The sequence below is a fragment of the Pelobates fuscus genome, chromosome 7 (assembly GCF_036172605.1).
Source record: "Pelobates fuscus isolate aPelFus1 chromosome 7, aPelFus1.pri, whole genome shotgun sequence".
Lineage (NCBI taxonomy): Eukaryota > Metazoa > Chordata > Amphibia > Anura > Pelobatidae > Pelobates > Pelobates fuscus.
Window position 1 is genome coordinate 205591327 of NC_086323.1, and position 27940 is coordinate 205619266.

At 41.6% G+C, this 27940-nt stretch overlaps 1 protein-coding gene across 1 annotated transcript in view; it reads right to left on the minus strand.

Moving 5' to 3' along the window:
• The window catches only part of LOC134568466 (zinc finger protein 585A-like), a 284984-nt gene that overhangs the window by 220005 nt on the left and 37039 nt on the right, over positions 1 to 27940 (minus strand). The window contains exon 5 of the mRNA XM_063427074.1: positions 6424 to 8180. Coding sequence (XP_063283144.1) covers positions 6424 to 8180 — 1757 coding nt within the window. The remainder of the gene's footprint in view (positions 1 to 6423; positions 8181 to 27940) is intronic.

Here is a 27940-nt window from a genome sequence, read left to right on the forward strand (position 1 = left end):
TTGCCTGTGTACTTTGACAGTTGCCACTCATATCTGGTGTCTCTATAGCGTGCTTTTACAAAGAAAACAAGTTTTTCAGTGTAAGCTAATAGCAGTCAGTGTCCTTAAAGCGGGTGTGTCAGGCCTTCAGTGTGTGCTCTGCAGAACTGTGCCAGTGCACATTGCCACTCATATCTGGTGTCACAATAGTGTGCATTTAAAACCCAAAAACCTTTTTCACTGTTATAGATTGAATAGCAGTTACTTGTCTACAAGCGGGTGTGTCAGGCCTTCAGCGTGTGCTTTGCAGACCCCTGCCTGTGTACTTTGACAGTTGCCACTCATATCTGGTGTCTCTATAGCGTGCTTTTACAAAGAAAAAAAGTTTTTCAGTGTAAGCTAATAACAGTCAGTGTCCTTAAAGCGGGTGTGTGAGGCCTTCAGCGTGTGCTCTGCAGACCCCTGCCTGTGTACTTTGACAGTTGCCATTCATATCTGGTGTCTCTATAGCGTGCTTTTACAAAGAAAAAAAGTTTTTCAGTGTAAGCTAATAGCAGTCATTGTCCTTAAAGCGGGTGTCAGTCCTCCTTCAACGTGTGCTCTGCAGACCTCTGCCCGTGTACTTTGCCAGTTGCCACTCATATCTGGTGTCTCTATAGAGTGCTTTTACAAAGAAAAAAAGTTTTTCAGGGTAAGCTAATAGCAGTCAGTGTCCTTAAAGCGGGTGTGTCAGGCCTTCAACGTGTGCTTTGCAGACCCCTGCCTGTGTACTTTGACAGTTGCCACTCATATCTGGTGTCTCTATAGCGTGCTTTTACAAAGAAAAAAAGTTTTTCAGTGTAAGCTAATAACAGTCAGTGTCCTTAAAGCGGGTGTGTGAGGCCTTCAGCGTGTGCTCTGCAGACCCCTGCCCGTGTACTTTGACAGTTGCCACTCATATCTGGTGTCTCTATAGCGTGCTTTTACAAAGAAAAAAAGTTTTTCAGTGTAAGCTAATAGCAGTCAGTGTCCTTAAAGCGGGTGTGTATGGCCTTCAGCGTGTGCTCTGCAGACCCCTGCCTGTGTACTTTGACAGTTGCCACTCATATCTGGTGTCTCTATAGCGTGCTTTTACAAAGAAAACAAGTTTTTCAGTGTAAGCTAATAGCAGTCAGTGTCCTTAAAGCGGGTGTGTCAGGCCTTCAGCGTGTGCTCTGCAGAACTGTGCCAGTGCACATTGCCACTCATATCTGGTGTCACAATAGCGTGCATTTAAAACCCAAAAACCTTTTTCACTGTTATAGATTGAATAGCAGTTACTTGTCTTCAAGCGGGTGTGTCAGGCCTTCAGCGTGTGCTTTGCAGACCCCTGCCTGTGTACTTTGACAGTTGCCACTCATATCTGGTGTCTCTATAGCGTGCTTTTACAAAGAAAAAAAGTTTTTCAGTGTAAGCTAATAACAGTCAGTGTCCTTAAAGCGGGTGTGTGAGGCCTTCAGCGTGTGCTCTGCAGACCCCTGCCTGTGTACTTTGACAGTTGCCATTCATATCTGGTGTCTCTATAGCGTGCTTTTACAAAGAAAAAAAGTTTTTCAGTGTAAGCTAATAGCAGTCAGTGTCCTTAAAGCGGGTGTGTCAGGCCTTCAGCGTGTGCTCTGCAGAACTGTGCCAGTGCACATTGCCACTCATATCTGGTGTCACAATAGCGTGCATTTAAAACCCAAAAACTTTTTTCACTGTTATAGATTGAATAGCAGTTACTTGTCTTCAAGCGGGTGTGTCAGGCCTACAGCTTGTGCTCTGCAGAACTGTGCCAGTGCACATTGCCACTCATATCTGGTGTCACAATAGCGTGCATTTAAAACCCAAAAACTTTTTTCACTGTTATAGATTGAATAGCAGTTACTTGTCTTCAAGCGGGTGTGTCAGGCCTTCAGCGTGTGCTTTGCAGACCCCTGCCTGTGTACTTTGACAGTTGCCCCTCATATCTGGTGTCTCTATAGCGTGCTTTTACAAAGAAAAAAAGTTTTTCAGTGTAAGCTAATAACAGTCAGTGTCCTTAAAGCGGGTGTGTCAGGCCTTCAGCGTGTGCTCTGCAGACCCCTGCCTGTGTACTTTGACAGTTGCCACTCATATCTGGTTTCTCTATAGCGTGCTTTTACAAAGAAAAAAAGTTTTTCAGTGTAAGCTAATAGCAGTCAGTGTCCTTAAAGCGGGTGTTAGTCCTCCTTCAACATGTGCTCTGCAGACCTCTGCCCGTGTACTTTGACAGTTGCCACTCATATCTGGTTTCTCTATAGCGTGCTTTTACAAAGAAAAAAAGTTTTTCAGGGTAAGCTAATAGCAGTCAGTGTCCTTAAAGCGGGTGTGTATGGCCTTCAGCGTGTGCTCTGCAGACCCCTGCCTGTGTACTTTGACAGTTGCCACTCATATCTGGTGTCTCTATAGCGTGCTTTTACAAAGAAAAAAGTTTTCCAGTGTAAGCTAATAGCAGTCAGTGTCCTTAAAGCGGTTGTGTCAGGCCTTCAGCGTGTGCTCTGCAGAACTGTGACAATGCACATTGCCACTCATATCTGGTGTCACAATATTGTGCATTTAAAACCAAAAAACTTTTTTCACTGTTGTAGATTGAATAGCAGTTACTTGTCTTCAAGCGGGTGTGTCAGGCCTACAGCGTGTGCTCTGCAGAACTGGGCCAGTGCACATTGCCACTCATATCTGGTGTCACAATAGCGTGCATTTAAAACCAAAAAACTTTTTTCACTGTTATAGATTGAATAGCAGTTACTTGTCTTCAAGCGGGTGTGTCAGGCCTTCAGCGTGTGCCCTGCAGAACTGTGCCAGTGCACATTGCCACTCATATCTGGTGTCCCAATAGCTTGCATTTAAAAACCAAAAAACTTTTTTCACCTCCTGGGGGACCTAACTTCGATCCATGTACATCTGAATGATTTACTCTGCCTATACAGTTTAGAGCAAACTTATAAATGCTCATCAAATTGTGAGTTTGACCAAGCTTTGTCAATTTAATTATATGTGCTAAACATATTACCCTATGTTTGGTCTTTTTACTCTTACAGAACTTAGGAAGGTCCTACAATTTTGTTGAGTTATATCCTATCTGCGCAATCACCTGTTCTTGTTTTCTCAATAATTTTCTGTACTTGGGAGATAATCTAATTGAAGAATTGTCGTTACGCAATTATCTTCCAAGTACAGAAAAGGAGTCTGGGAAATGTGTCTCTGTTCCCTGTCCCCACAAGGTCAACCAGGGGAAAACCCCTGGAATGTAATTAAAGAAACCCCTTGGACAGGGAATTGCATTAAAGCCAGCTGTGGCTCAATAAAAAAAAAACAGTTGACTCCCAAAGCTGTGTATCATTCAGTTGTTGGTGAATGGGAGTGGGATTGCCGCGCTATGTTTCTCTTGAATGATGATTAAGTCTACTGTTACGGACCGTTTCAGCAGACAAGGGGTTAAAATCCGTTTAGGCGATAATCCCCTTTTCACAGACAGGCACAGCTACTGTAAAATCACCAAAACTCACAAATTGGATATAGGTGAATGCACCAAACTCCCGAACTGCATACAAGGGAATAAGGTAGCACTCCAAACTCCCGAACTGGAACCTCACGAATTGCTGCTAGCAGATGAACAGGAAAAGCTCCCAAGCGGCTTACACTCCTGGCATTCAGTCCCTATCAGCATACAGTGAATCCCCCCAAGAACGAGACAAGGCTCCGTGTTGAGGGTCAAGCAGTGGTCTGTTTATTGAGGGCTACCTGCCCCTGTATTTATGCAGGTCTCCCACCTGGTGGACACTCCCCTAGGGGACCAAATGGAAGACTGAAACAGCAGACAGACATGTATCATTTTCGTACACACACAGCCACAATACTTTCCCACAATGCATCCTGGTTTCCTCCTCTCTGTCCTGGAGATAATTAATTAAGTAATTCAATTATCTCCCAGGACAAAGGCCAGACTCCATTATGCACGTGGTGACACAGAAACAGACTATCACTTTAAAATACATACAGACACATTTTATACACAAAACACAGACATGCTACATATCCCCAGATAGCTCAGGTCTGGGTGCACATTATTAGATGAATGGCACCCAGACCGCACCAAAACATTTTAATTGCCATGGAGCCAAAGTCTTTAATTCCACGAACAGGCTCCATGGCAGGCTATCTGGGTTGCTACAGTTCACATAGATTGCGATACAAATCCAAAGTCCCGAATAAGAACCAGGGGGCTGGAAGCTCAGCGGTGCCTGCACGCAAAAGTGTCCGCTTATAGTGCAGGAAAGCCGGGCAGACAAGTGCTGGCTGCCCGGGGAGCTCCAGAACACCGCCATCGTGTGGCGGCTAGGTGTAACCGCGACCACCCAGTAACAATTAAGCTGCGGTTAACCGCAGCTACTGGGTGGTCAATTGCCGGCACACGCTTGTTAAGCCGCGGTTAACCGCGGCTTCAGGGAGGTCAATAGGAGGCACAATCCAGCTTCTGGGTGGCCCATTAACAACGCCGGCCGGCTTCCCACGGCTCTGGGGAGGCTGAAAAGGAGCTGATTGTTCGGTAGATAGAATCTACCGAATGGCTGTGCAGAAAGGGAAAAATAAACCTTTCTGCACAGTAAAATTAACCCTTTAGCTGCCGGTCCATAATCCAGAGGCAGCAGGCGGGCAACCAGGCTCCTCCAATACAATGTGGCGAGATTGGTTTCGTCACATCTACAAGCGGACATATTGCAGTTAATACTTCTAGTCCACTACAATAACATTTGATTATAGTCTGTATTAACATGGAGAGTGGGGGAACTAGCCTTTCCCTTAGAATATCCAAGTTTATTGTGTCCTGGGATAAGAATAAAGGACCCTGGGGAATAATTAGCTCAACCTAATTTAATTCCTCTGTCTGGTCTACTAACCCAATTCATATTCACATTGGTATTAATAATCTGTAAACACATTTCATGTGTGTGCTGCGGTTTTAATAAAAGCTGAAGCTAAGAAATAGTGATCCTATAAGTTGTCAGTCAGAAGCGTGTGTCTTGTTTCTTTGAGGAGGTCTCGGTTGGAATCCATGCAAACTTGAGTCATGCTAAGGAACCATAATAAAGATACCTGGTATTACCAGTGGAACAGACTAGTTAGTATAACAACCAGAACATATAACCACAATGTATCCCGGTTGCTGTTTAGTCTGCTACCAAGTAGAGCAGAGTTAGCATTGCAGATTAGGCACCCCCGGATGATAGCATGGGGGTGCCACAATACCAATGCATCATATGTACATGGACTGCTACTATCACAGTTACTATTTATTAAAAATTCACAATACAAGACATTTGTAGCAGGGTAGTGGTATTATCCACGATATCTCCGCTGGTAGACAGAATAAGCAGATCCAAAAACAGGCAAGAGGCAGGTAGCGTAGTTACAATCCCTTCCCTCCAAGAACTAGACGACACATAGCTTGGAGGTCAACTGAGGCTTTATTCACAGACTTCCAGTATTTATGGGCTTCCCCGTGCAAGGGGTTTCCCTACTGACATTTCAGGGGTTGTACAGTAGGGGACTACATGGGGAAATGAATAATCTGGACATTTCTCCCATCAGGCATTGCTGCACGAGAGGGATACTCCCACTAGAATATACAGTTAAGTGTATTACCCCTCCATGCAGCAGAACTGACATTTTACATTAAAATACATAACTTGTACAATATTCGGTATATTTAAACGTATGGACGTTCGGTAGATAGCTGGGGTCTGAGCGCACAGTTCCGCTCAGATCCCAGCTCAAATACCGAACGCCGCATGAAATAGACATTACAGTTAAGTTCCCTTCAAACTTGGAAGTCCAGCGGTATTCATGCCGTCGAGTAGCCGATTTTAGTTCCAGGCGCTCGATGACCAAATACCGCTGGGCTAACAAAGGATCCAAGATGGCCGACCGCCGCATGGTCGGTAGCCGAACGACGGCCACCCTGAATCCTCTTAATTACCGATTGCAACATTGTTGCAACCCTTAATGGGTGCCACACGACTCCCTGTGTGTGGTCTCCATTCGGTAGTTTAGTTGTTTCACGAACAGTGATGAAATTCACCGTTCGTGAAACGATTTGCAGGGAGGCTGGCGGTTTTCATGCCGCCAGCATTCGAATATTAGCATATGAATACTTTTACTTGCCTTAACCACATTACGGACACTTGGTTCTTAAAGGCATACAATACACATTTGACATGAAACAGGATATGTACAGAATGGACAATGTACAGTGGCGGTGTTTGCCCCAACATTTTATTCCTATTTTAATCCATATACATTATAAAATATTAAGCGACACCTTACGATTAACAGATAAATCTCTTTAACATTCAGTACATGAGAACAGTTTCTCTCCTGTGTGAATTCTCTGATGTGTAACAAGAACTGAGTGACGGCTAAAACATTTTCCACATTCAGAACATGAGAAAGGTTTCTCTCCTGTGTGAGTTCTCTGATGTCTAACAAGTGTGCCTCTACTACTAAAACATTTTCCACATTCAGAACATGAGAAAGGTTTCTCTCCTGTGTGAGTTCTCTGATGTTTAACAAGTGTGCCTCTACTACTAAAACATTTTTCACATTCAGAACATGAGAAAGGTTTCTCTCCTGTGTGAGTTCTCTGATGTATAACAACATTTGCCTTACTACTAAAACATTTTCTACATTCAGAACAAGCAAATGGTTTCTCTCCTGTGTGAGTTCTCTGATGTGCAACAAGTGTGTCTCTACTACTATAACATTTTCCACATTCAGAACATGATACAGGTTTCTCTCCTGTGTGCTTTCTCTGATGAAGCACAAGCTTTGTTTTACTGACAAAACATTTTCCACATTCAGAACATGCAAATGGTTTTTCTCCTGTGTGAGTTCTCTGATGTATAACAAGAGTTTCTTTACGACTAAAACATTTTCCACAATCAGAACATGAGAATGGTTTCTCTCCTGTATGCGTTCTCTGATGTCCAACAAGTGTGTCTCTACTACTAAAACATTTACCACATTCAGAACATGAGAATGGTTTCTCTCTTGTGTGCGTTCTCTGATGAAGCACAAGCTTTGTTTTATTGACAAAACATTTTCCACATTCAGAACATGCAAACGGTGTCTCTCCTGTGTGAGTTCTTTGATGTATAACAAGAATTGCCTTACTACTAAAACATTTTCCACATTCAGAACATGAGAATGGTTTCTCTCCTGTGTGCGTTCTCTGATGAAGCACAAGCTTTGTTTTATTGACAAAACATTTTTCACATTCAGAACATGCAAACTGTGTCTCTCCTGTGTGAGTTCTTTGATGTATAACAAGAATTGCCTTACTACTAAAACATTTTCCACATTCAGAACATGAGAATGGTTTCTCTCCTGTGTGCGTTCTCTGATGAAGAACAAGCTTTGTTTTATTGACAAAACATTTTCCACATTCAGAACATGCAAACGGTGTCTCTCCTGTGTGAGTTCTTTGATGTATAACAAGAATTGCCTTACTACTAAAACATTTTCCACATTCAGAACATGAGAACGGTGTCTCTCCTGTGTGAGTTCTTTGATGTATAACAAGAATTGCCTTGCTACTAAAACATTTTCCACATTCAGAACATGAGAATGGTTTCTCTCCTGTGTGCGTTCTCTGATGAAGCACAAGCTTTGTTTTATTGACAAAACATTTTCCACATTCAGAACATGAGAATGGTTTCTCTCCTGTGTGCATTTTCTGATGTTTAACAAGAGTGTCTTTACGACTAAAACATTTTCCACAATCAGAACATGAGAATGGTTTCTCTCCTGTATGCGTTCTCTGATGATACACAAGATTTGTTTCAGTGACAAAACATTTTCCACATTCACAACATGAGAATGGTTTCTCTCCTGTGTGAGTTCTCTGATGTCTAACAAGAGATTGTGTACAGCTAAAACATTTTCCACATTCAGAACATGCAAACGGTGTCTCTCCCGTGTGAGTTCTTTGATGTATAACAAGATTTGCCTTACTACTAACACATTTTCCACATTCAGAACATGAGAACGGTTTCTCTCCTGTGTGAGTTCTCTGATGAAGCACAAGATTCGTTTTATTGACAAAACATTTTCCACATTCAGAACATGAGAATGGTTTCTCTCCTGTGTGAGTTCTCTGATGTCTAACAAGAGATTGTGTACAGCTAAAACATTTTCCACATTCAAAACATGAGAAAGGTGTGAGATTTGTGTTTACTATCTGTTTTGAGAACATATATGAATCTGATAAAATGCTTGATTTTTCAGAGTTAGACTTTTTGATTGTTATTAAAAGATTTCTTCATCGCCATACTTCATGTATTTCTGTTCTTGTCACTTATTTCAGTAAAATCTCTCCTGACACATAAACCTGAAAGAAATATACTGGGAGTTAAAGGAAATACTTAGAAAACAGACTCTTATTTTGAAATATATAAGGAAAATGACCATCGGGTGTCATAGTGATTGCAAAGAACGTATTTTGTGTGCTTTAACCCATTCTCTAGCAAAATTGAGTATACCCCTTTTACTTTAAATTGCTTTGCAAAATTTAAAGTAAATAATATCACATAATTTCACTGTTATCCCCCTACCAGTGGAAGGCTGTGTCAAGTATCTACTACCTTTTCTATACCACTATTCGTTTTTACCACTTGCACTGGAAGGATGTTCCATGTATCTACTAATCTTTGTACATCACTCTTCGCTTCTACCACTTATACTAGAATGTTGTGATATTGACATTTTACTAGATACCTGGATTGACCTTAAGTCATGACCTTAAGTCATGACCATTAAGCATAACTTACCTATATTTATACTTCAGGAGTGGTTCACAGCTTATTGAGGAACATATTCCATCATTTTAATGTCTGCAACTATGGTTGAGAACAATGCACTGTGTGTGTCTCTGTGTGGGAGAGGACACAGAGACACACACAGTAAATAAAAGGTCAAAGATCTTACTATACCTACAGTCATGAAAGGAGAGGAGAAGCAAATATGTTTCTCAGCATTGTAGATGTGACTGCACTGCGTATGCCAAGTGGCCAAAGTCAATATCGCCTTCAATGGGGACAATGGAGAGCAATGGAAGAAGATTGCCTGGTCTGATGAATCACATTTTTTTTTTTTTTTTTTAAGATTAGATGTATGGCTGAGTGCATGTGCTCCTTTACAATGAGAAGAAAGCGCAGCAGGATTAACTATTAAAAGAAGCAGGCCGGCAGAGCCAATGTTATGCTGGGAAACTTTGGGTCCTGGCATTCATTTGGATGTTACTTCGATACATACAACCTGCCTTAACATTGCAGATCATGCACACCCCTTGCTGGCAATGGCATCCTCTGATGGCAGCAGCTAATTTCAGCAGAATGATGTACCCTGCAACACTGTAAAAATTGTACAGTATTGGTTTGAGAAATGACAGTGTTCAAGGTGTTGCCTTGACCTTCAAAACCCCCAGATATTAATGTGATTGAGCAACATGCCTGCCCCATGGAGGCCCTACCTCACAACTTGCAAGACTGAAAGGAATATGCTTTCCGTAATAAAATCATCTTCATGCATGACAATGCACCATCTCATGCTACAAAGAATACCTCTGCATCAATGACTGCTATGGGGATAAAAGGAGAGAAAGTCATGGTGTGGCCTCCATCCTATTGAGGACGTGCATGGTGACAAGCCGTTTGTTTTTTACTTATATGTAAGTCATTAAATACTTTTTTATCTAACTCTGGAAGTGTACTACATTCGTGTATATATCTTTTTCTTTTGAGATACATACATTCTGCTCTGTGAGGAACATGTGAGGAGGGACAACATATTGGACACTGAAAGACACCACTCAAGGCTTTTTTAATTCTGCAAATCTGTGAGTGACCAATTGTAACTATAAATCAGTGCCAGTCCCCACACAGTTAAACGCTATGTTTCTTTATTGTATTTACATTTAGCAGATTTTCCCCTAATCTATGTGCATATATCTATTGAAGACAAGAGGAAGTCTTCGGTGAGTTATCGGGATACTTCACCTGAAACATTAAGGGAAGTCCTGGTTTGCTTTGAATCACATATATATAATTTTTTTTCTCACTGGGTTGTGTTCACATATATTGTTGTTTTTGTGTCAAGTATCTACTACCTTTTCTATACCACTATTAGTTTTTACCACTTTCACTGGAAGGATGTTCCATGTATCTACTAATCTTTGTACATCACTCTTTGCTTCTACCACTTATACTAGAATGTTGTGATATTGACATTTTACTAGATACCTGGATTGACCTGAAATGTGGAATTTTACTGGGAGTTAAAGAAAATCTGTCTATAAAAATATTTGTTTACCATACTTACCACTTTACACCATAGAAAACCTAACAATATTTTCATCAAAGATAAGAAATAGAACTATGAAACAGGATAATGATTGAGCAAGACCTTGAAAGCACAATAAATAAAAAAATATATATTGTGCTTTAATTCCCTTCATTATAAAAATTGTATATACGCACACTTTTTGTTTGCCTTGCAAAATTACTTTGTCCATTAAGCATAACTTACCTATATTTTGTACTTCAGGAAGGGTTCACATCTTATAGAGGAACATATTCCATCATTTTAATGTCTACAACTATGGTTGAGAACAATGCACCCCTCTCCCACACACAGTAAATAAAAGGTCAAATATCTTACTATACCTACAGTCATGAAAGGAGGGGAGAAGCAAATATGTTTCTCAGCATTGTAGATGTGACTGCACTGCGTATGCCAAGTGGCCAAAGTCAATATCACCTTCAATGGGGACAATGGAGCAATGGAAGAAGATTGCCTGGTCTGATGAATCACATTTTTTTTTTTTTAAGATTAGATGTATGGCTGAGTGCATGTGCTCCTTTACAATGAGAAGAAAGGGCAGCAGGATGCACTATTGAAAGAAGCAGGCCGGCAGAGCCAATGTTATGCTGGGAAACTTTGGGTCCTGGCATTCATTTGGATGTTACTTCGATACATACAACCTGCCTTAACATTGCAGATCATGCACACCCCTTTATGGCAATGGCATCCTCTGATGGCAGCAGCTAATTTCAGCAGAATGATGTACCCTGCAACACTGTAAAAATTGTACAGTAATGGTTTGAGAAATGACAGAGTTCAAGGTGTTGCCTTGACCTTCAAAACCCCCAGATATTAATGTGATTGAGCAACATGCCTGCCCCATGGAAGCCCTACCTCATGACTTGCAAGACTGAAAGGAATATACTTTCCGTAATAAAATCATCTTCATGCATGACAATGCACCATCTCATGCTACAAAGTATACCTCTGCATCAATGGCTGCTATGGGGATAAAAGGAGAGAAAGTCATGGTGTGGCCTCCATCCTATTGAGAACCTTTGGAGCATCCTCAAGCAAAAGATCTATGAGGCAGTTTACATCCAAACAGCAGCTCTGGCAGGCTATTCTGACTTCTTGCAAACAAATTCAAGCAGAAACTGTCCAAAAATTCACACGTTCAATGGATGCAAGACTTGTGAAGCTGCTATCAAATAAGGGGTCCTATGTTAAAATGTTATGTGACCTGTTGAAATGTTTAAAAAGTTAAAATGTTGTTATAAGTTTGATTGAAATAGCTTTTGATGGGGGCATGGCTAACCGCAGGGCCTGATGGACGCACACTGAAATCACTCCCGGAGACCTAGTGGCTAATCCAAAGCAATCGGAGAGTTTCATTCACCATGGGCAACCCAAAAAAACACCAACCAACCCAGGGGCACTCAGGGAGAACCCCAGCATCCAAATCGGGCTCCCTCACCCGTTATTTTAAGGACAGCGCTGACCGCGAGTCGGAGGCCGAGGCCTCAATGAACAAGAAGGCGGACTCCGAGATGCACCTCGATCCCCAACCTAACAGCCCGGCACTTTGAGATTGCTCACAGAAAACTACGGGTTCTGGTAATGACCCGGACATAAGGGACCTCTTGAAAAACTTACCGTTGAAACTAGACCTGCAAAAAATTATGGGGAAACTCGAGGTCACCTTCCTCTCCAAGATGGAGGCTATGGGATCGGATGTTCACCAGCTCACAATAAGAGTCACCCACCTGGAAGAAGAGAAAGAGTTAGTGCAGGCACAATTAATTAATATCACGTCAACCATTGATTCACATATGATTCACTTTGCCAACACACAAAGGCATATTGACGACCTGGATAACCGCGGGCGCAGGAACAACTTGCGCGTAAGGGGTTTGCCTGAATCTCCAGGTGAGGATTTATCCATGATACTCACTGAACTCTTTAACCTCATCTTAGGAGAACCTAGCGATAACCAGGTAGTCCTTGACAGAGCCCATAGATCCCTGGGTCCAAGGGGTTTTAACCCCGATGCCCCAAGAGACATTATCTGCCGTTTACATTATTTTTCCGTTAAGGATAACGTTCTAAGGGCGTTAAGGGACACTTCACAACCTCTACTCTTTCATGGCCACCCCATACAAATATTTCCTGACCTGTCCTGGTACACACTTCAGGCAAGGCGGGCTTTAAAACCAATTACTGAGCATCTCAAGAATAGAAGCATTAAATATCGATGGGGATTCCCCTTTGCTTTGATCGTGACTAGCAAGGGGAATATCGTGACGATCACCTCCCCACTGGACATTCCTCCTTTTCTTAAGGCTCTGAATCTACCTGAAACTACAGTTATGGACTGGTATTCACCTAACCCTAGCCAGGAGGTTATGGGTCAGCAGAAGCGCCAGCGCTGGACCACACCAGCTAAGAAAAGGCGCAATGACCAAAGGTTTCTCTCACCTCAGCAGAGACACAGGCGCATACACGAAGATCCATCTGGACAACGGCCCGAAACCTCTGCATAACGCTTACCACCTCTACCTCGAGAACTAACCAACCTGGCATCTTCACGACAAACAGCGTGCACGCCGTTCTGATAACAGGGCCTTCACCGAATTACAGCCACCCACGACCAACGCTTGTCCAAGCAAGATAATGTCTTTCCCGAACCACCACTAGGGCCATGAAGGACAAGCCTACTCAACACCCGGAGGGTCAAACTAACTCCCCTCCTCTTGCACAGCCCTGAAGGACTATAAGACCATACGGAGAGTTCAGTCAAAATAACGCAGAGGCAATGACATTTTCAATCTATTATTGCATACCAGTACTAAGTCAGATTAGAGACACTAGAGTATATGCTACTCGGATTCATTTGTTTTCGCGGGTACTGCAGTTTTTGGACTATTACCCTTGTTCATAACAACTACCCAATGCGATCAACATTCCTCAACCAGGTCGTATAATGTCATTGTCCTATGTACAACTCGTCTGAATGTATATTTTACTTTCCACCACACAACAATATACACCACCCTAATTGGTAAATTTAACTTAACTGGTACCCTGACAATTCACCGGTATCGGCACGACCACCCAAAGCGGTTATACCTTCCCCATACTCCCCATACCCCTCTCCCCCCCCTTCCCTATCTTACCTCATCCTGTCCCTTCCCTGAGCGTAAGCCCACGAATCCCAGCGATTGATAAATATTTCAATGTCCTATACTCTCCTTAAGGTACTAATACATCGGAGTGATTAGCATCTCCTAGGTGCTACGAACAGCTACACTACCCCGAAATATCTAGGGTCCTATCTTAGCGTTGAGATAGAACGCCTAACCTCTCCGCAACGGAGAAGAGTTACCCCATACAGTTAACTTAACCCCCGTCACTACAAACCTGAACCAGTTGTATAATCACCTTACATGATACACCGAGTTCTCTGTAGTACACCCCTGGAAGATAGTTAAATCTTCTCATCCCTGGTATACACCCTTCTTCACATTAGTATACTCACTAAGTTGCGATCCACCTATTCATCACAGTACACTATTACATACTATAGAACGTTATTATTATTGCTTTCAGATTTATTAACTTTTTGTTGTTATTTCTGTTTTCATTCTTGACTATTCTATATATATACTGTATTTGCTTTGTATAGAGAGAGAATAAGTATAAGTGTGTCAACCACGGTGTAGTGGAAAAAGCTATAGACGTAGTACATAACTAACTCAAAGCCCCTCGAGGATTCATAGATTGTAACGTACCAACTCCTATATTGATCTATTGTTTGTTATTATGAGACAACGCTACTAACAAAGGTTAACCCATCCATTTCTTCATTACACACAGACAATTTATTATTCACATACCCCTAAACGATCGATATCACTTCAAACGTACAGGTCGAATAGATCAGAGGAAAGGGATTTTTACACGAGCCCATCATTTGGTGTTCTATACAGTACCTACCTTTCTTCATCACTCACGCCAAGAAGAAACTAACATGACATCAATTACCTTACTTACACAAAATGCCAGAGGCTTGAACGCCCCGGAAAAAAGAACCCTAGCCTTAACAGACTTCAATAGAAGTAAGGCAGACATAGTATTTGTCCAAGAAACCCACTTCCGTAAATACTCAGCTCCATCTCTTCGTAACAAGGACTATCCCACCACCTATTACGGCCATTATATAGGTTCTAAATCCAGAGGTGTAGCAATATTAATAGGAAGACGAGTCCCGTTTACATACCAAGACCACCAGTCAGACAACTCAGGCAGATATGTATTTGTTAAAGGGAAAATCGGTAACAACTTGATAACAATGGCAAATATATACCTGCCTAATAAAAAGCAAAATGTGGTATTAAAAAAGATACTGCAGAAACTCAGCACATTTCAAGAAGGCATACTGATTGTTGGGGGGGATATTAACATATCCCTAGACGGCGATCTAGACACCACCACGAACTCAAAAGCTCATCTAGCTCATATAAGTCAACAGGTAAATTATACGATAGCTCGAGAGCCTTTCATCCCACATGTAAGGACTACTCCTTTTTCTCACCACCCACAGGAACCTATTCCCGTATAGACATCATCCTTCTTCAACACAGGTTTTTACCCATGATTGAGTCAGCTTCATATGGCCCAATTACCTGGTCAGACCATGCCACCATGAAATTGGTCTTATTAATACCAACCTGGCCCAACCCAACATCTCAATGGAAGCTCAATGATCTAATTCTTAATGACAAAAATACAATCGCCCAAATACAAGATTCGATCAATATCTATTTTGTCGAGAACACACACCCAGACACATCCCCCACCCTACTCTGGGAAGCCCATAAAGCAGTAATAAGGGGAGACCTGATTCGAACCGCCGCATCCCTCAAGCGACAAAGGGAACATAAAATTACACAACTAACCCGAGAATTGAAAAACCTTGAAAGTAATCACAAACAAGCTAAATTAGGTTTAGAAGAATACAAAACGATACTGACAAAAAGATCGGAACTCACTAATATACTTCAACTACACGCTAAGCGTAAATTGTCTTTAACAAAACACATACTACACGAAAGGGGGGAAGGCAAGCAAACTTTTAGCGCAAACTCTCCGACAAGCTAAACAATCTACTTTCATTGCAGAAAATAAACAGGATAATGGACACCTCACACGACAGATGCCCGACATCACACAAACATTCCACAACTTCTACACAAAACTATACAATCTTAAACAAACTCACCCCTCATCGAACGAAATACTAGATTTTCTCAGACCTAGGGTTAAAAACACTCTTCCCCCAAATGAAACAGACTTCCTTGATGCTCCGATCACCATAGAAGAGTTCAAAAACACAGTTAAAACACTCCCACTAGGAAAGAGTCCGGGGGCAGATGGTTACACGGGCAAATATTACAAGATATTTTCCCAACCACTTGCCCAACACTTCACTGCAGCATTCAATGTGAGAAAACTCTCGACATCCATTACCATGTTGTCATTAGAAGCCAATATAACTCTCATTCCGAAAACAGGCAAAGACCCTTCAATGCGTGGCAGTTATAGACCAATTTTGCTGATCAAAATTGACTTAAAAATCCTGACAAAAATTTTAGCCACTAGATTAAAACCCTTCCTACCCCATCTCATCCATCAAGACCAAGCGGGCTTCGTCCCAGGCAGAGAAGCTAAACACAACACAATGAAAACTATAAACCTCGTACATTGGGCGAGAAAACACAAAAATCATACGTTACTGGCAATAGACGCTGAAAAAGCGTTTGACAGGGTAAGTTGGGCACTACTTACACACACATTGAGGCATTTAGGGTTCGGACCTTGTTGGCAAGAATGGTTGGCAGCCATTTACTCAACACCAACGGAGCTATCCCAGGCGTACCGGATGGGCGGGCGGATCGTGACGTAGGTGCGCACGGGCACGCGCGCCGCTACGGACCAGGAAGTGGGGCAACGAAGCGAGGGAGGCAGCGAGGACGCCAGGCAGAACGGCGCAGAAAAATTTGAAGGCAGCGAAGCGGACTCTGCTATGCGGCTGAGCAGCTGAAGGTTCTCCAAAGCTGCATCAAAGCTGCCACAAGGTGCCACAAAGCTGCTTCATAAATCGATGGTACAACCCTCAGCGATTTACAGAGGTATTCATCTGATATCTGCCCTGACTTTCACTATTAATCAGGCCAGAGTAAGATAAACGGCTGAGCAGCTGTCATAAAGCTGTCATAAAGCTGCTACAATGTTACAAGATATTTCATTGAGGCACTGACTTCCATGAGCAGGATAACTGGCTGAGCAGCTGCTGTAAAGTAGCTACAAAGATATAAAGTAATCATCTGACACTGATTCCGACTACAAGTCTGATAAATAAGAATTATTGGGGGGTGCTGAAATCCACTGGAAAACAGAGGTATACAGAGGAAGAGAAGACGCTGAGTTCTGATTTGGGCTGACAAGCACGCATATTTCTCCAGTCTGAAGGTATTTATGCTTATAAATAGAAGATTGACTCTGGCAGTGATAGGGTGGGAGGAAAGTGGTCCCAGTGGGTATAAAACATATTTTGTGTGTAAAAGAAAAAAAATAGAGAAAAAGAAAGAGAAGAAAAGAGAAGGACAAAAAGAAAAAAATTAATATAAAAAAAAAAAGGGAAAAAGTATATATATGCTTTTATTATCCACTCTATTTCACATTCGATAAACAAGAGTTAATTTAAAGAGACAGTTGTCTAGTGTCGCAGTGAAGAGCAAAGGAGACACTTGGGTAAAACGTGATAAAGCAATTTAAACCACACAGTCATCCTTAGTGGAGTGTAAAGTTTAATCTAGCGTCTAAAATAGCGAGGAGGAAAAGGAGCGAACTGGGAGATAACAGAAAGTGACAAAGTGATTTAAAAGCGATTTAAACTCCACAGCCATCCTTAGTGGAGTACAAAGTTCAAAGCCTACTCTAGGAGCGCTAGAAATACGTATGGCTACTAAAAAAGAGAGAGCCAAAAATATGGAGAAAAAGAAGGCAACGATTGGTGCATTTTTATTCACCTAAAGCTGCTGGCACAGAACCCGAGAGGCAACGAAAATCTCTGCCTCTAGAAAATGTTCAGCTTTCTGTACATCAATTATCCAATATATCGGAGGACGACTTACCACACCTGTCAAAAAACCCACAGGGATTGACGCAACAACTCTTAACCCAAATGCTGGACAATTTACATAAAAAGATCCAAACGGACATTGAAAATAACTCTAAAGATATTAGATCGGAAATCGTCATTCTCTCTGAGAAATTCTCAAATCAGGCAATCACACTACAAAAAATACAAGAGGAAAATGAACAAATTAAAACATCTAATGCACAGCTAGAGAAGAGATTGCAGGATACCGAGACTAAGTTGACCGACCTAGAGGATCGCTCCAGGAGAAACAACATAAGAGTTAGAGGCATACCGGAATCAATCTTACAAGAAGACTTATATTTGCACTTTAACAGCTTCTTTTCAAAAATACTATCCAGACAGACGTTGGGCCCTGAGACTTTTGAAAGATTCCACAGACTGGCTAGACCAAATGGAATCGACAAATCATACCCAAGAGATGTGATGATTTGCTTTTCCAGTTTTTGGTTGAAAAACCAAATAATGCAGAAGATAAGGAACGGGATCCTAAATACGGAAGAATGGAGACACTTAGAAGTTTATCAGGACTTATCCCAAAAGACAAGACAAGCAAGAAGAACTTTCTCCGAAGAAACGGTTATTCTCAGGAATAAGGAGATTAGATACAAGTGGTTGTTCCCGACGGCAATTATGGTCTTTTTTTAAAGATAAACCTTATATCTTCAGAGACAACTTGGCATTAAAGCAGAAGATGACAATTTTGAAACTTATCCTTTAGTCAAACCGAACTCCTCCTTTTTTTTTCCTTCACATATAGAAATGGTAAAACGTATAGAGGGGTAATCACAGATTCACAGTTATAATTAATATAAATACATATAAATTAACTTAGTAGTATGAATTGAATGAAAAAGAAGCTTATAACACTTAAAAATCTAGAAAATAATTTACAAGATGTCAAGACGTTTTTTGATATGGGTAGAAATTGTGTTAAACAGTTTTGGGAATGCTACAGGCGCTACCCACACACGCAAATAATGAATATAATTATAGATTCACATAAAGAGTAATAACTACAGATTCACATACAGAGTAATGTATAAATTACACTTATTACACTTATGGACACACTATTTAATGTATGTGAATGAAACGAATGAAGTGAGTTTCACAATAATCACAAGTTTATACTAATTTTGTATGAATATCACATAAAGGGAGGAGAAGGGAGACCATAACCAAGGGCTAGGGAAAGGGTGTATTGGAAGATAAAAACAGGAGGATAGAATTGTCCCAGATAAAATAAAAGTCAGTAGAACCGGGACTCAGTAGACAGATTTAGCGGTCGGATAAAGGGAAAGAACATTATAACGCCTCTAGAGATAGGATCTGAAAGAAAAAGGGAAAAGAAGGGCAGATGCACTTGAAAGATAGAGGGTGTATAATAAAGAATAAAATGCCTACTACCCTGGTCCAGGGTCCTGCGACGGCAGCAGGGTTAATTATGAAGACTGTATACAGAACTTCATATTACGGATTGAATGTGGTTATAGAAAGTTGGAGTTTTACCAGGTGGTCCAAATATATAGGACCGACTGGTAAAGGTATGAATGGATTTGAGTGTTTGATGCCATCTGAGGGGAGGATAGAGGGGAAGAGGGTTTGGGGAGAGCTGCGGTAGTATGTCATTAAACATACTATCTATTAACACAAGGGGCTGAAATTCAGGTCAGAAAAGAGGCTACTTGTATAAACTACTGATTGATAGTAAAACAGATATCGGTTTCGTTCAAGAAACACACTGGTCTAATTCTATGCCTAAACTATGGAACTACAAAAAATTTCCAGTGGTCCATAGATCTAATTTGGCGGGAAAGAACAAGAAAAGAGGGGTGGCAATTCTTTTTTCTGGTAGCTTGAAATATGAGCTGATCTATGAGGAGACTGACCCTGGTGGTAGGTTTCTTATAGTGATAGAGAAGCAAATATGTTTCTCAGCATTGTAGATGTGACTGCACTGCGTATGCCAAGTGGCCAAAGTCAATATCGCCTTCAATGGGGACAATGGAGAGCAATGGAAGAAGATTGCCTGGTCTGATGAATCACATTTTTTTTTTTTTTTTTTAAGATTAGATGTATGGCTGAGTGCATGTGCTCCTTTACAATGAGAAGAAAGCGCAGCAGGATTAACTATTAAAAGAAGCAGGCCGGCAGAGCCAATGTTATGCTGGGAAACTTTGGGTCCTGGCATTCATTTGGATGTTACTTCGATACATACAACCTGCCTTAACATTGCAGATCATGCACACCCCTTGCTGGCAATGGCATCCTCTGATGGCAGCAGCTAATTTCAGCAGAATGATGTACCCTGCAACACTGTAAAAATTGTACAGTATTGGTTTGAGAAATGACAGTGTTCAAGGTGTTGCCTTGACCTTCAAAACCCCCAGATATTAATGTGATTGAGCAACATGCCTGCCCCATGGAGGCCCTACCTCACAACTTGCAAGACTGAAAGGAATATGCTTTCCGTAATAAAATCATCTTCATGCATGACAATGCACCATCTCATGCTACAAAGAATACCTCTGCATCAATGACTGCTATGGGGATAAAAGGAGAGAAAGTCATGGTGTGGCCTCCATCCTATTGAGGACGTGCATGGTGACAAGCCGTTTGTTTTTTACTTATATGTAAGTCATTAAATACTTTTTTATCTAACTCTGGAAGTGTACTACATTCGTGTATATATCTTTTTCTTTTGAGATACATACATTCTGCTCTGTGAGGAACATGTGAGGAGGGACAACATATTGGACACTGAAAGACACCACTCAAGGCTTTTTTAATTCTGCAAATCTGTGAGTGACCAATTGTAACTATAAATCAGTGCCAGTCCCCACACAGTTAAACGCTATGTTTCTTTATTGTATTTACATTTAGCAGATTTTCCCCTAATCTATGTGCATATATCTATTGAAGACAAGAGGAAGTCTTCGGTGAGTTATCGGGATACTTCACCTGAAACATTAAGGGAAGTCCTGGTTTGCTTTGAATCACATATATATAATTTTTTTTCTCACTGGGTTGTGTTCACATATATTGTTGTTTTTGTGTCAAGTATCTACTACCTTTTCTATACCACTATTAGTTTTTACCACTTTCACTGGAAGGATGTTCCATGTATCTACTAATCTTTGTACATCACTCTTTGCTTCTACCACTTATACTAGAATGTTGTGATATTGACATTTTACTAGATACCTGGATTGACCTGAAATGTGGAATTTTACTGGGAGTTAAAGAAAATCTGTCTATAAAAATATTTGTTTACCATACTTACCACTTTACACCATAGAAAACCTAACAATATTTTCATCAAAGATAAGAAATAGAACTATGAAACAGGATAATGATTGAGCAAGACCTTGAAAGCACAATAAATAAAAAAATATATATTGTGCTTTAATTCCCTTCATTATAAAAATTGTATATACGCACACTTTTTGTTTGCCTTGCAAAATTACTTTGTCCATTAAGCATAACTTACCTATATTTTGTACTTCAGGAAGGGTTCACATCTTATAGAGGAACATATTCCATCATTTTAATGTCTACAACTATGGTTGAGAACAATGCACCCCTCTCCCACACACAGTAAATAAAAGGTCAAATATCTTACTATACCTACAGTCATGAAAGGAGGGGAGAAGCAAATATGTTTCTCAGCATTGTAGATGTGACTGCACTGCGTATGCCAAGTGGCCAAAGTCAATATCACCTTCAATGGGGACAATGGAGCAATGGAAGAAGATTGCCTGGTCTGATGAATCACATTTTTTTTTTTTTAAGATTAGATGTATGGCTGAGTGCATGTGCTCCTTTACAATGAGAAGAAAGGGCAGCAGGATGCACTATTGAAAGAAGCAGGCCGGCAGAGCCAATGTTATGCTGGGAAACTTTGGGTCCTGGCATTCATTTGGATGTTACTTCGATACATACAACCTGCCTTAACATTGCAGATCATGCACACCCCTTTATGGCAATGGCATCCTCTGATGGCAGCAGCTAATTTCAGCAGAATGATGTACCCTGCAACACTGTAAAAATTGTACAGTAATGGTTTGAGAAATGACAGAGTTCAAGGTGTTGCCTTGACCTTCAAAACCCCCAGATATTAATGTGATTGAGCAACATGCCTGCCCCATGGAAGCCCTACCTCATGACTTGCAAGACTGAAAGGAATATACTTTCCGTAATAAAATCATCTTCATGCATGACAATGCACCATCTCATGCTACAAAGTATACCTCTGCATCAATGGCTGCTATGGGGATAAAAGGAGAGAAAGTCATGGTGTGGCCTCCATCCTATTGAGAACCTTTGGAGCATCCTCAAGCAAAAGATCTATGAGGCAGTTTACATCCAAACAGCAGCTCTGGCAGGCTATTCTGACTTCTTGCAAACAAATTCAAGCAGAAACTGTCCAAAAATTCACACGTTCAATGGATGCAAGACTTGTGAAGCTGCTATCAAATAAGGGGTCCTATGTTAAAATGTTATGTGACCTGTTGAAATGTTTAAAAAGTTAAAATGTTGTTATAAGTTTGATTGAAATAGCTTTTGATGGGGGCATGGCTAACCGCAGGGCCTGATGGACGCACACTGAAATCACTCCCGGAGACCTAGTGGCTAATCCAAAGCAATCGGAGAGTTTCATTCACCATGGGCAACCCAAAAAAACACCAACCAACCCAGGGGCACTCAGGGAGAACCCCAGCATCCAAATCGGGCTCCCTCACCCGTTATTTTAAGGACAGCGCTGACCGCGAGTCGGAGGCCGAGGCCTCAATGAACAAGAAGGCGGACTCCGAGATGCACCTCGATCCCCAACCTAACAGCCCGGCACTTTGAGATTGCTCACAGAAAACTACGGGTTCTGGTAATGACCCGGACATAAGGGACCTCTTGAAAAACTTACCGTTGAAACTAGACCTGCAAAAAATTATGGGGAAACTCGAGGTCACCTTCCTCTCCAAGATGGAGGCTATGGGATCGGATGTTCACCAGCTCACAATAAGAGTCACCCACCTGGAAGAAGAGAAAGAGTTAGTGCAGGCACAATTAATTAATATCACGTCAACCATTGATTCACATATGATTCACTTTGCCAACACACAAAGGCATATTGACGACCTGGATAACCGCGGGCGCAGGAACAACTTGCGCGTAAGGGGTTTGCCTGAATCTCCAGGTGAGGATTTATCCATGATACTCACTGAACTCTTTAACCTCATCTTAGGAGAACCTAGCGATAACCAGGTAGTCCTTGACAGAGCCCATAGATCCCTGGGTCCAAGGGGTTTTAACCCCGATGCCCCAAGAGACATTATCTGCCGTTTACATTATTTTTCCGTTAAGGATAACGTTCTAAGGGCGTTAAGGGACACTTCACAACCTCTACTCTTTCATGGCCACCCCATACAAATATTTCCTGACCTGTCCTGGTACACACTTCAGGCAAGGCGGGCTTTAAAACCAATTACTGAGCATCTCAAGAATAGAAGCATTAAATATCGATGGGGATTCCCCTTTGCTTTGATCGTGACTAGCAAGGGGAATATCGTGACGATCACCTCCCCACTGGACATTCCTCCTTTTCTTAAGGCTCTGAATCTACCTGAAACTACAGTTATGGACTGGTATTCACCTAACCCTAGCCAGGAGGTTATGGGTCAGCAGAAGCGCCAGCGCTGGACCACACCAGCTAAGAAAAGGCGCAATGACCAAAGGTTTCTCTCACCTCAGCAGAGACACAGGCGCATACACGAAGATCCATCTGGACAACGGCCCGAAACCTCTGCATAACGCTTACCACCTCTACCTCGAGAACTAACCAACCTGGCATCTTCACGACAAACAGCGTGCACGCCGTTCTGATAACAGGGCCTTCACCGAATTACAGCCACCCACGACCAACGCTTGTCCAAGCAAGATAATGTCTTTCCCGAACCACCACTAGGGCCATGAAGGACAAGCCTACTCAACACCCGGAGGGTCAAACTAACTCCCCTCCTCTTGCACAGCCCTGAAGGACTATAAGACCATACGGAGAGTTCAGTCAAAATAACGCAGAGGCAATGACATTTTCAATCTATTATTGCATACCAGTACTAAGTCAGATTAGAGACACTAGAGTATATGCTACTCGGATTCATTTGTTTTCGCGGGTACTGCAGTTTTTGGACTATTACCCTTGTTCATAACAACTACCCAATGCGATCAACATTCCTCAACCAGGTCGTATAATGTCATTGTCCTATGTACAACTCGTCTGAATGTATATTTTACTTTCCACCACACAACAATATACACCACCCTAATTGGTAAATTTAACTTAACTGGTACCCTGACAATTCACCGGTATCGGCACGACCACCCAAAGCGGTTATACCTTCCCCATACTCCCCATACCCCTCTCCCCCCCCTTCCCTATCTTACCTCATCCTGTCCCTTCCCTGAGCGTAAGCCCACGAATCCCAGCGATTGATAAATATTTCAATGTCCTATACTCTCCTTAAGGTACTAATACATCGGAGTGATTAGCATCTCCTAGGTGCTACGAACAGCTACACTACCCCGAAATATCTAGGGTCCTATCTTAGCGTTGAGATAGAACGCCTAACCTCTCCGCAACGGAGAAGAGTTACCCCATACAGTTAACTTAACCCCCGTCACTACAAACCTGAACCAGTTGTATAATCACCTTACATGATACACCGAGTTCTCTGTAGTACACCCCTGGAAGATCGTTAAATCTTCTCATCCCTGGTATACACCCTTCTTCACATTAGTATACTCACTAAGTTGCGATCCACCTATTCATCACAGTACACTATTACATACTATAGAACGTTATTATTATTGCTTTCAGATTTATTAACTTTTTGTTGTTATTTCTGTTTTCATTCTTGACTATTCTATATATATACTGTATTTGCTTTGTATAGAGAGAGAATAAGTATAAGTGTGTCAACCACGGTGTAGTGGAAAAAGCTATAGACGTAGTACATAACTAACTCAAAGCCCCTCGAGGATTCATAGATTGTAACGTACCAACTCCTATATTGATCTATTGTTTGTTATTATGAGACAACGCTACTAACAAAGGTTAACCCATCCATTTCTTCATTACACACAGACAATTTATTATTCACATACCCCTAAACGATCGATATCACTTCAAACGTACAGGTCGAATAGATCAGAGGAAAGGGATTTTTACACGAGCCCATCATTTGGTGTTCTATACAGTACCTACCTTTCTTCATCACTCACGCCAAGAAGAAACTAACATGACATCAATTACCTTACTTACACAAAATGCCAGAGGCTTGAACGCCCCGGAAAAAAGAACCCTAGCCTTAACAGACTTCAATAGAAGTAAGGCAGACATAGTATTTGTCCAAGAAACCCACTTCCGTAAATACTCAGCTCCATCTCTTCGTAACAAGGACTATCCCACCACCTATTACGGCCATTATATAGGTTCTAAATCCAGAGGTGTAGCAATATTAATAGGAAGACGAGTCCCGTTTACATACCAAGACCACCAGTCAGACAACTCAGGCAGATATGTATTTGTTAAAGGGAAAATCGGTAACAACTTGATAACAATGGCAAATATATACCTGCCTAATAAAAAGCAAAATGTGGTATTAAAAAAGATACTGCAGAAACTCAGCACATTTCAAGAAGGCATACTGATTGTTGGGGGGGATATTAACATATCCCTAGACGGCGATCTAGACACCACCACGAACTCAAAAGCTCATCTAGCTCATATAAGTCAACAGGTAAATTATACGATAGCTCGAGAGCCTTTCATCCCACATGTAAGGACTACTCCTTTTTCTCACCACCCACAGGAACCTATTCCCGTATAGACATCATCCTTCTTCAACACAGGTTTTTACCCATGATTGAGTCAGCTTCATATGGCCCAATTACCTGGTCAGACCATGCCACCATGAAATTGGTCTTATTAATACCAACCTGGCCCAACCCAACATCTCAATGGAAGCTCAATGATCTAATTCTTAATGACAAAAATACAATCGCCCAAATACAAGATTCGATCAATATCTATTTTGTCGAGAACACACACCCAGACACATCCCCCACCCTACTCTGGGAAGCCCATAAAGCAGTAATAAGGGGAGACCTGATTCGAACCGCCGCATCCCTCAAGCGACAAAGGGAACATAAAATTACACAACTAACCCGAGAATTGAAAAACCTTGAAAGTAATCACAAACAAGCTAAATTAGGTTTAGAAGAATACAAAACGATACTGACAAAAAGATCGGAACTCACTAATATACTTCAACTACACGCTAAGCGTAAATTGTCTTTAACAAAACACATACTACACGAAAGGGGGGAAGGCAAGCAAACTTTTAGCGCAAACTCTCCGACAAGCTAAACAATCTACTTTCATTGCAGAAAATAAACAGGATAATGGACACCTCACACGACAGATGCCCGACATCACACAAACATTCCACAACTTCTACACAAAACTATACAATCTTAAACAAACTCACCCCTCATCGAACGAAATACTAGATTTTCTCAGACCTAGGGTTAAAAACACTCTTCCCCCAAATGAAACAGACTTCCTTGATGCTCCGATCACCATAGAAGAGTTCAAAAACACAGTTAAAACACTCCCACTAGGAAAGAGTCCGGGGGCAGATGGTTACACGGGCAAATATTACAAGATATTTTCCCAACCACTTGCCCAACACTTCACTGCAGCATTCAATGTGAGAAAACTCTCGACATCCATTACCATGTTGTCATTAGAAGCCAATATAACTCTCATTCCGAAAACAGGCAAAGACCCTTCAATGCGTGGCAGTTATAGACCAATTTTGCTGATCAAAATTGACTTAAAAATCCTGACAAAAATTTTAGCCACTAGATTAAAACCCTTCCTACCCCATCTCATCCATCAAGACCAAGCGGGCTTCGTCCCAGGCAGAGAAGCTAAACACAACACAATGAAAACTATAAACCTCGTACATTGGGCGAGAAAACACAAAAATCATACGTTACTGGCAATAGACGCTGAAAAAGCGTTTGACAGGGTAAGTTGGGCACTACTTACACACACATTGAGGCATTTAGGGTTCGGACCTTGTTGGCAAGAATGGTTGGCAGCCATTTACTCAACACCAACGGAGCTATCCCAGGCGTACCGGATGGGCGGGCGGATCGTGACGTAGGTGCGCACGGGCACGCGCGCCGCTACGGACCAGGAAGTGGGGCAACGAAGCGAGGGAGGCAGCGAGGACGCCAGGCAGAACGGCGCAGAAAAATTTGAAGGCAGCGAAGCGGACTCTGCTATGCGGCTGAGCAGCTGAAGGTTCTCCAAAGCTGCATCAAAGCTGCCACAAGGTGCCACAAAGCTGCTTCATAAATCGATGGTACAACCCTCAGCGATTTACAGAGGTATTCATCTGATATCTGCCCTGACTTTCACTATTAATCAGGCCAGAGTAAGATAAACGGCTGAGCAGCTGTCATAAAGCTGTCATAAAGCTGCTACAATGTTACAAGATATTTCATTGAGGCACTGACTTCCATGAGCAGGATAACTGGCTGAGCAGCTGCTGTAAAGTAGCTACAAAGATATAAAGTAATCATCTGACACTGATTCCGACTACAAGTCTGATAAATAAGAATTATTGGGGGGTGCTGAAATCCACTGGAAAACAGAGGTATACAGAGGAAGAGAAGACGCTGAGTTCTGATTTGGGCTGACAAGCACGCATATTTCTCCAGTCTGAAGGTATTTATGCTTATAAATAGAAGATTGACTCTGGCAGTGATAGGGTGGGAGGAAAGTGGTCCCAGTGGGTATAAAACATATTTTGTGTGTAAAAGAAAAAAAATAGAGAAAAAGAAAGAGAAGAAAAGAGAAGGACAAAAAGAAAAAAATTAATATAAAAAAAAAAAGGGAAAAAGTATATATATGCTTTTATTATCCACTCTATTTCACATTCGATAAACAAGAGTTAATTTAAAGAGACAGTTGTCTAGTGTCGCAGTGAAGAGCAAAGGAGACACTTGGGTAAAACGTGATAAAGCAATTTAAACCACACAGTCATCCTTAGTGGAGTGTAAAGTTTAATCTAGCGTCTAAAATAGCGAGGAGGAAAAGGAGCGAACTGGGAGATAACAGAAAGTGACAAAGTGATTTAAAAGCGATTTAAACTCCACAGCCATCCTTAGTGGAGTACAAAGTTCAAAGCCTACTCTAGGAGCGCTAGAAATACGTATGGCTACTAAAAAAGAGAGAGCCAAAAATATGGAGAAAAAGAAGGCAACGATTGGTGCATTTTTATTCACCTA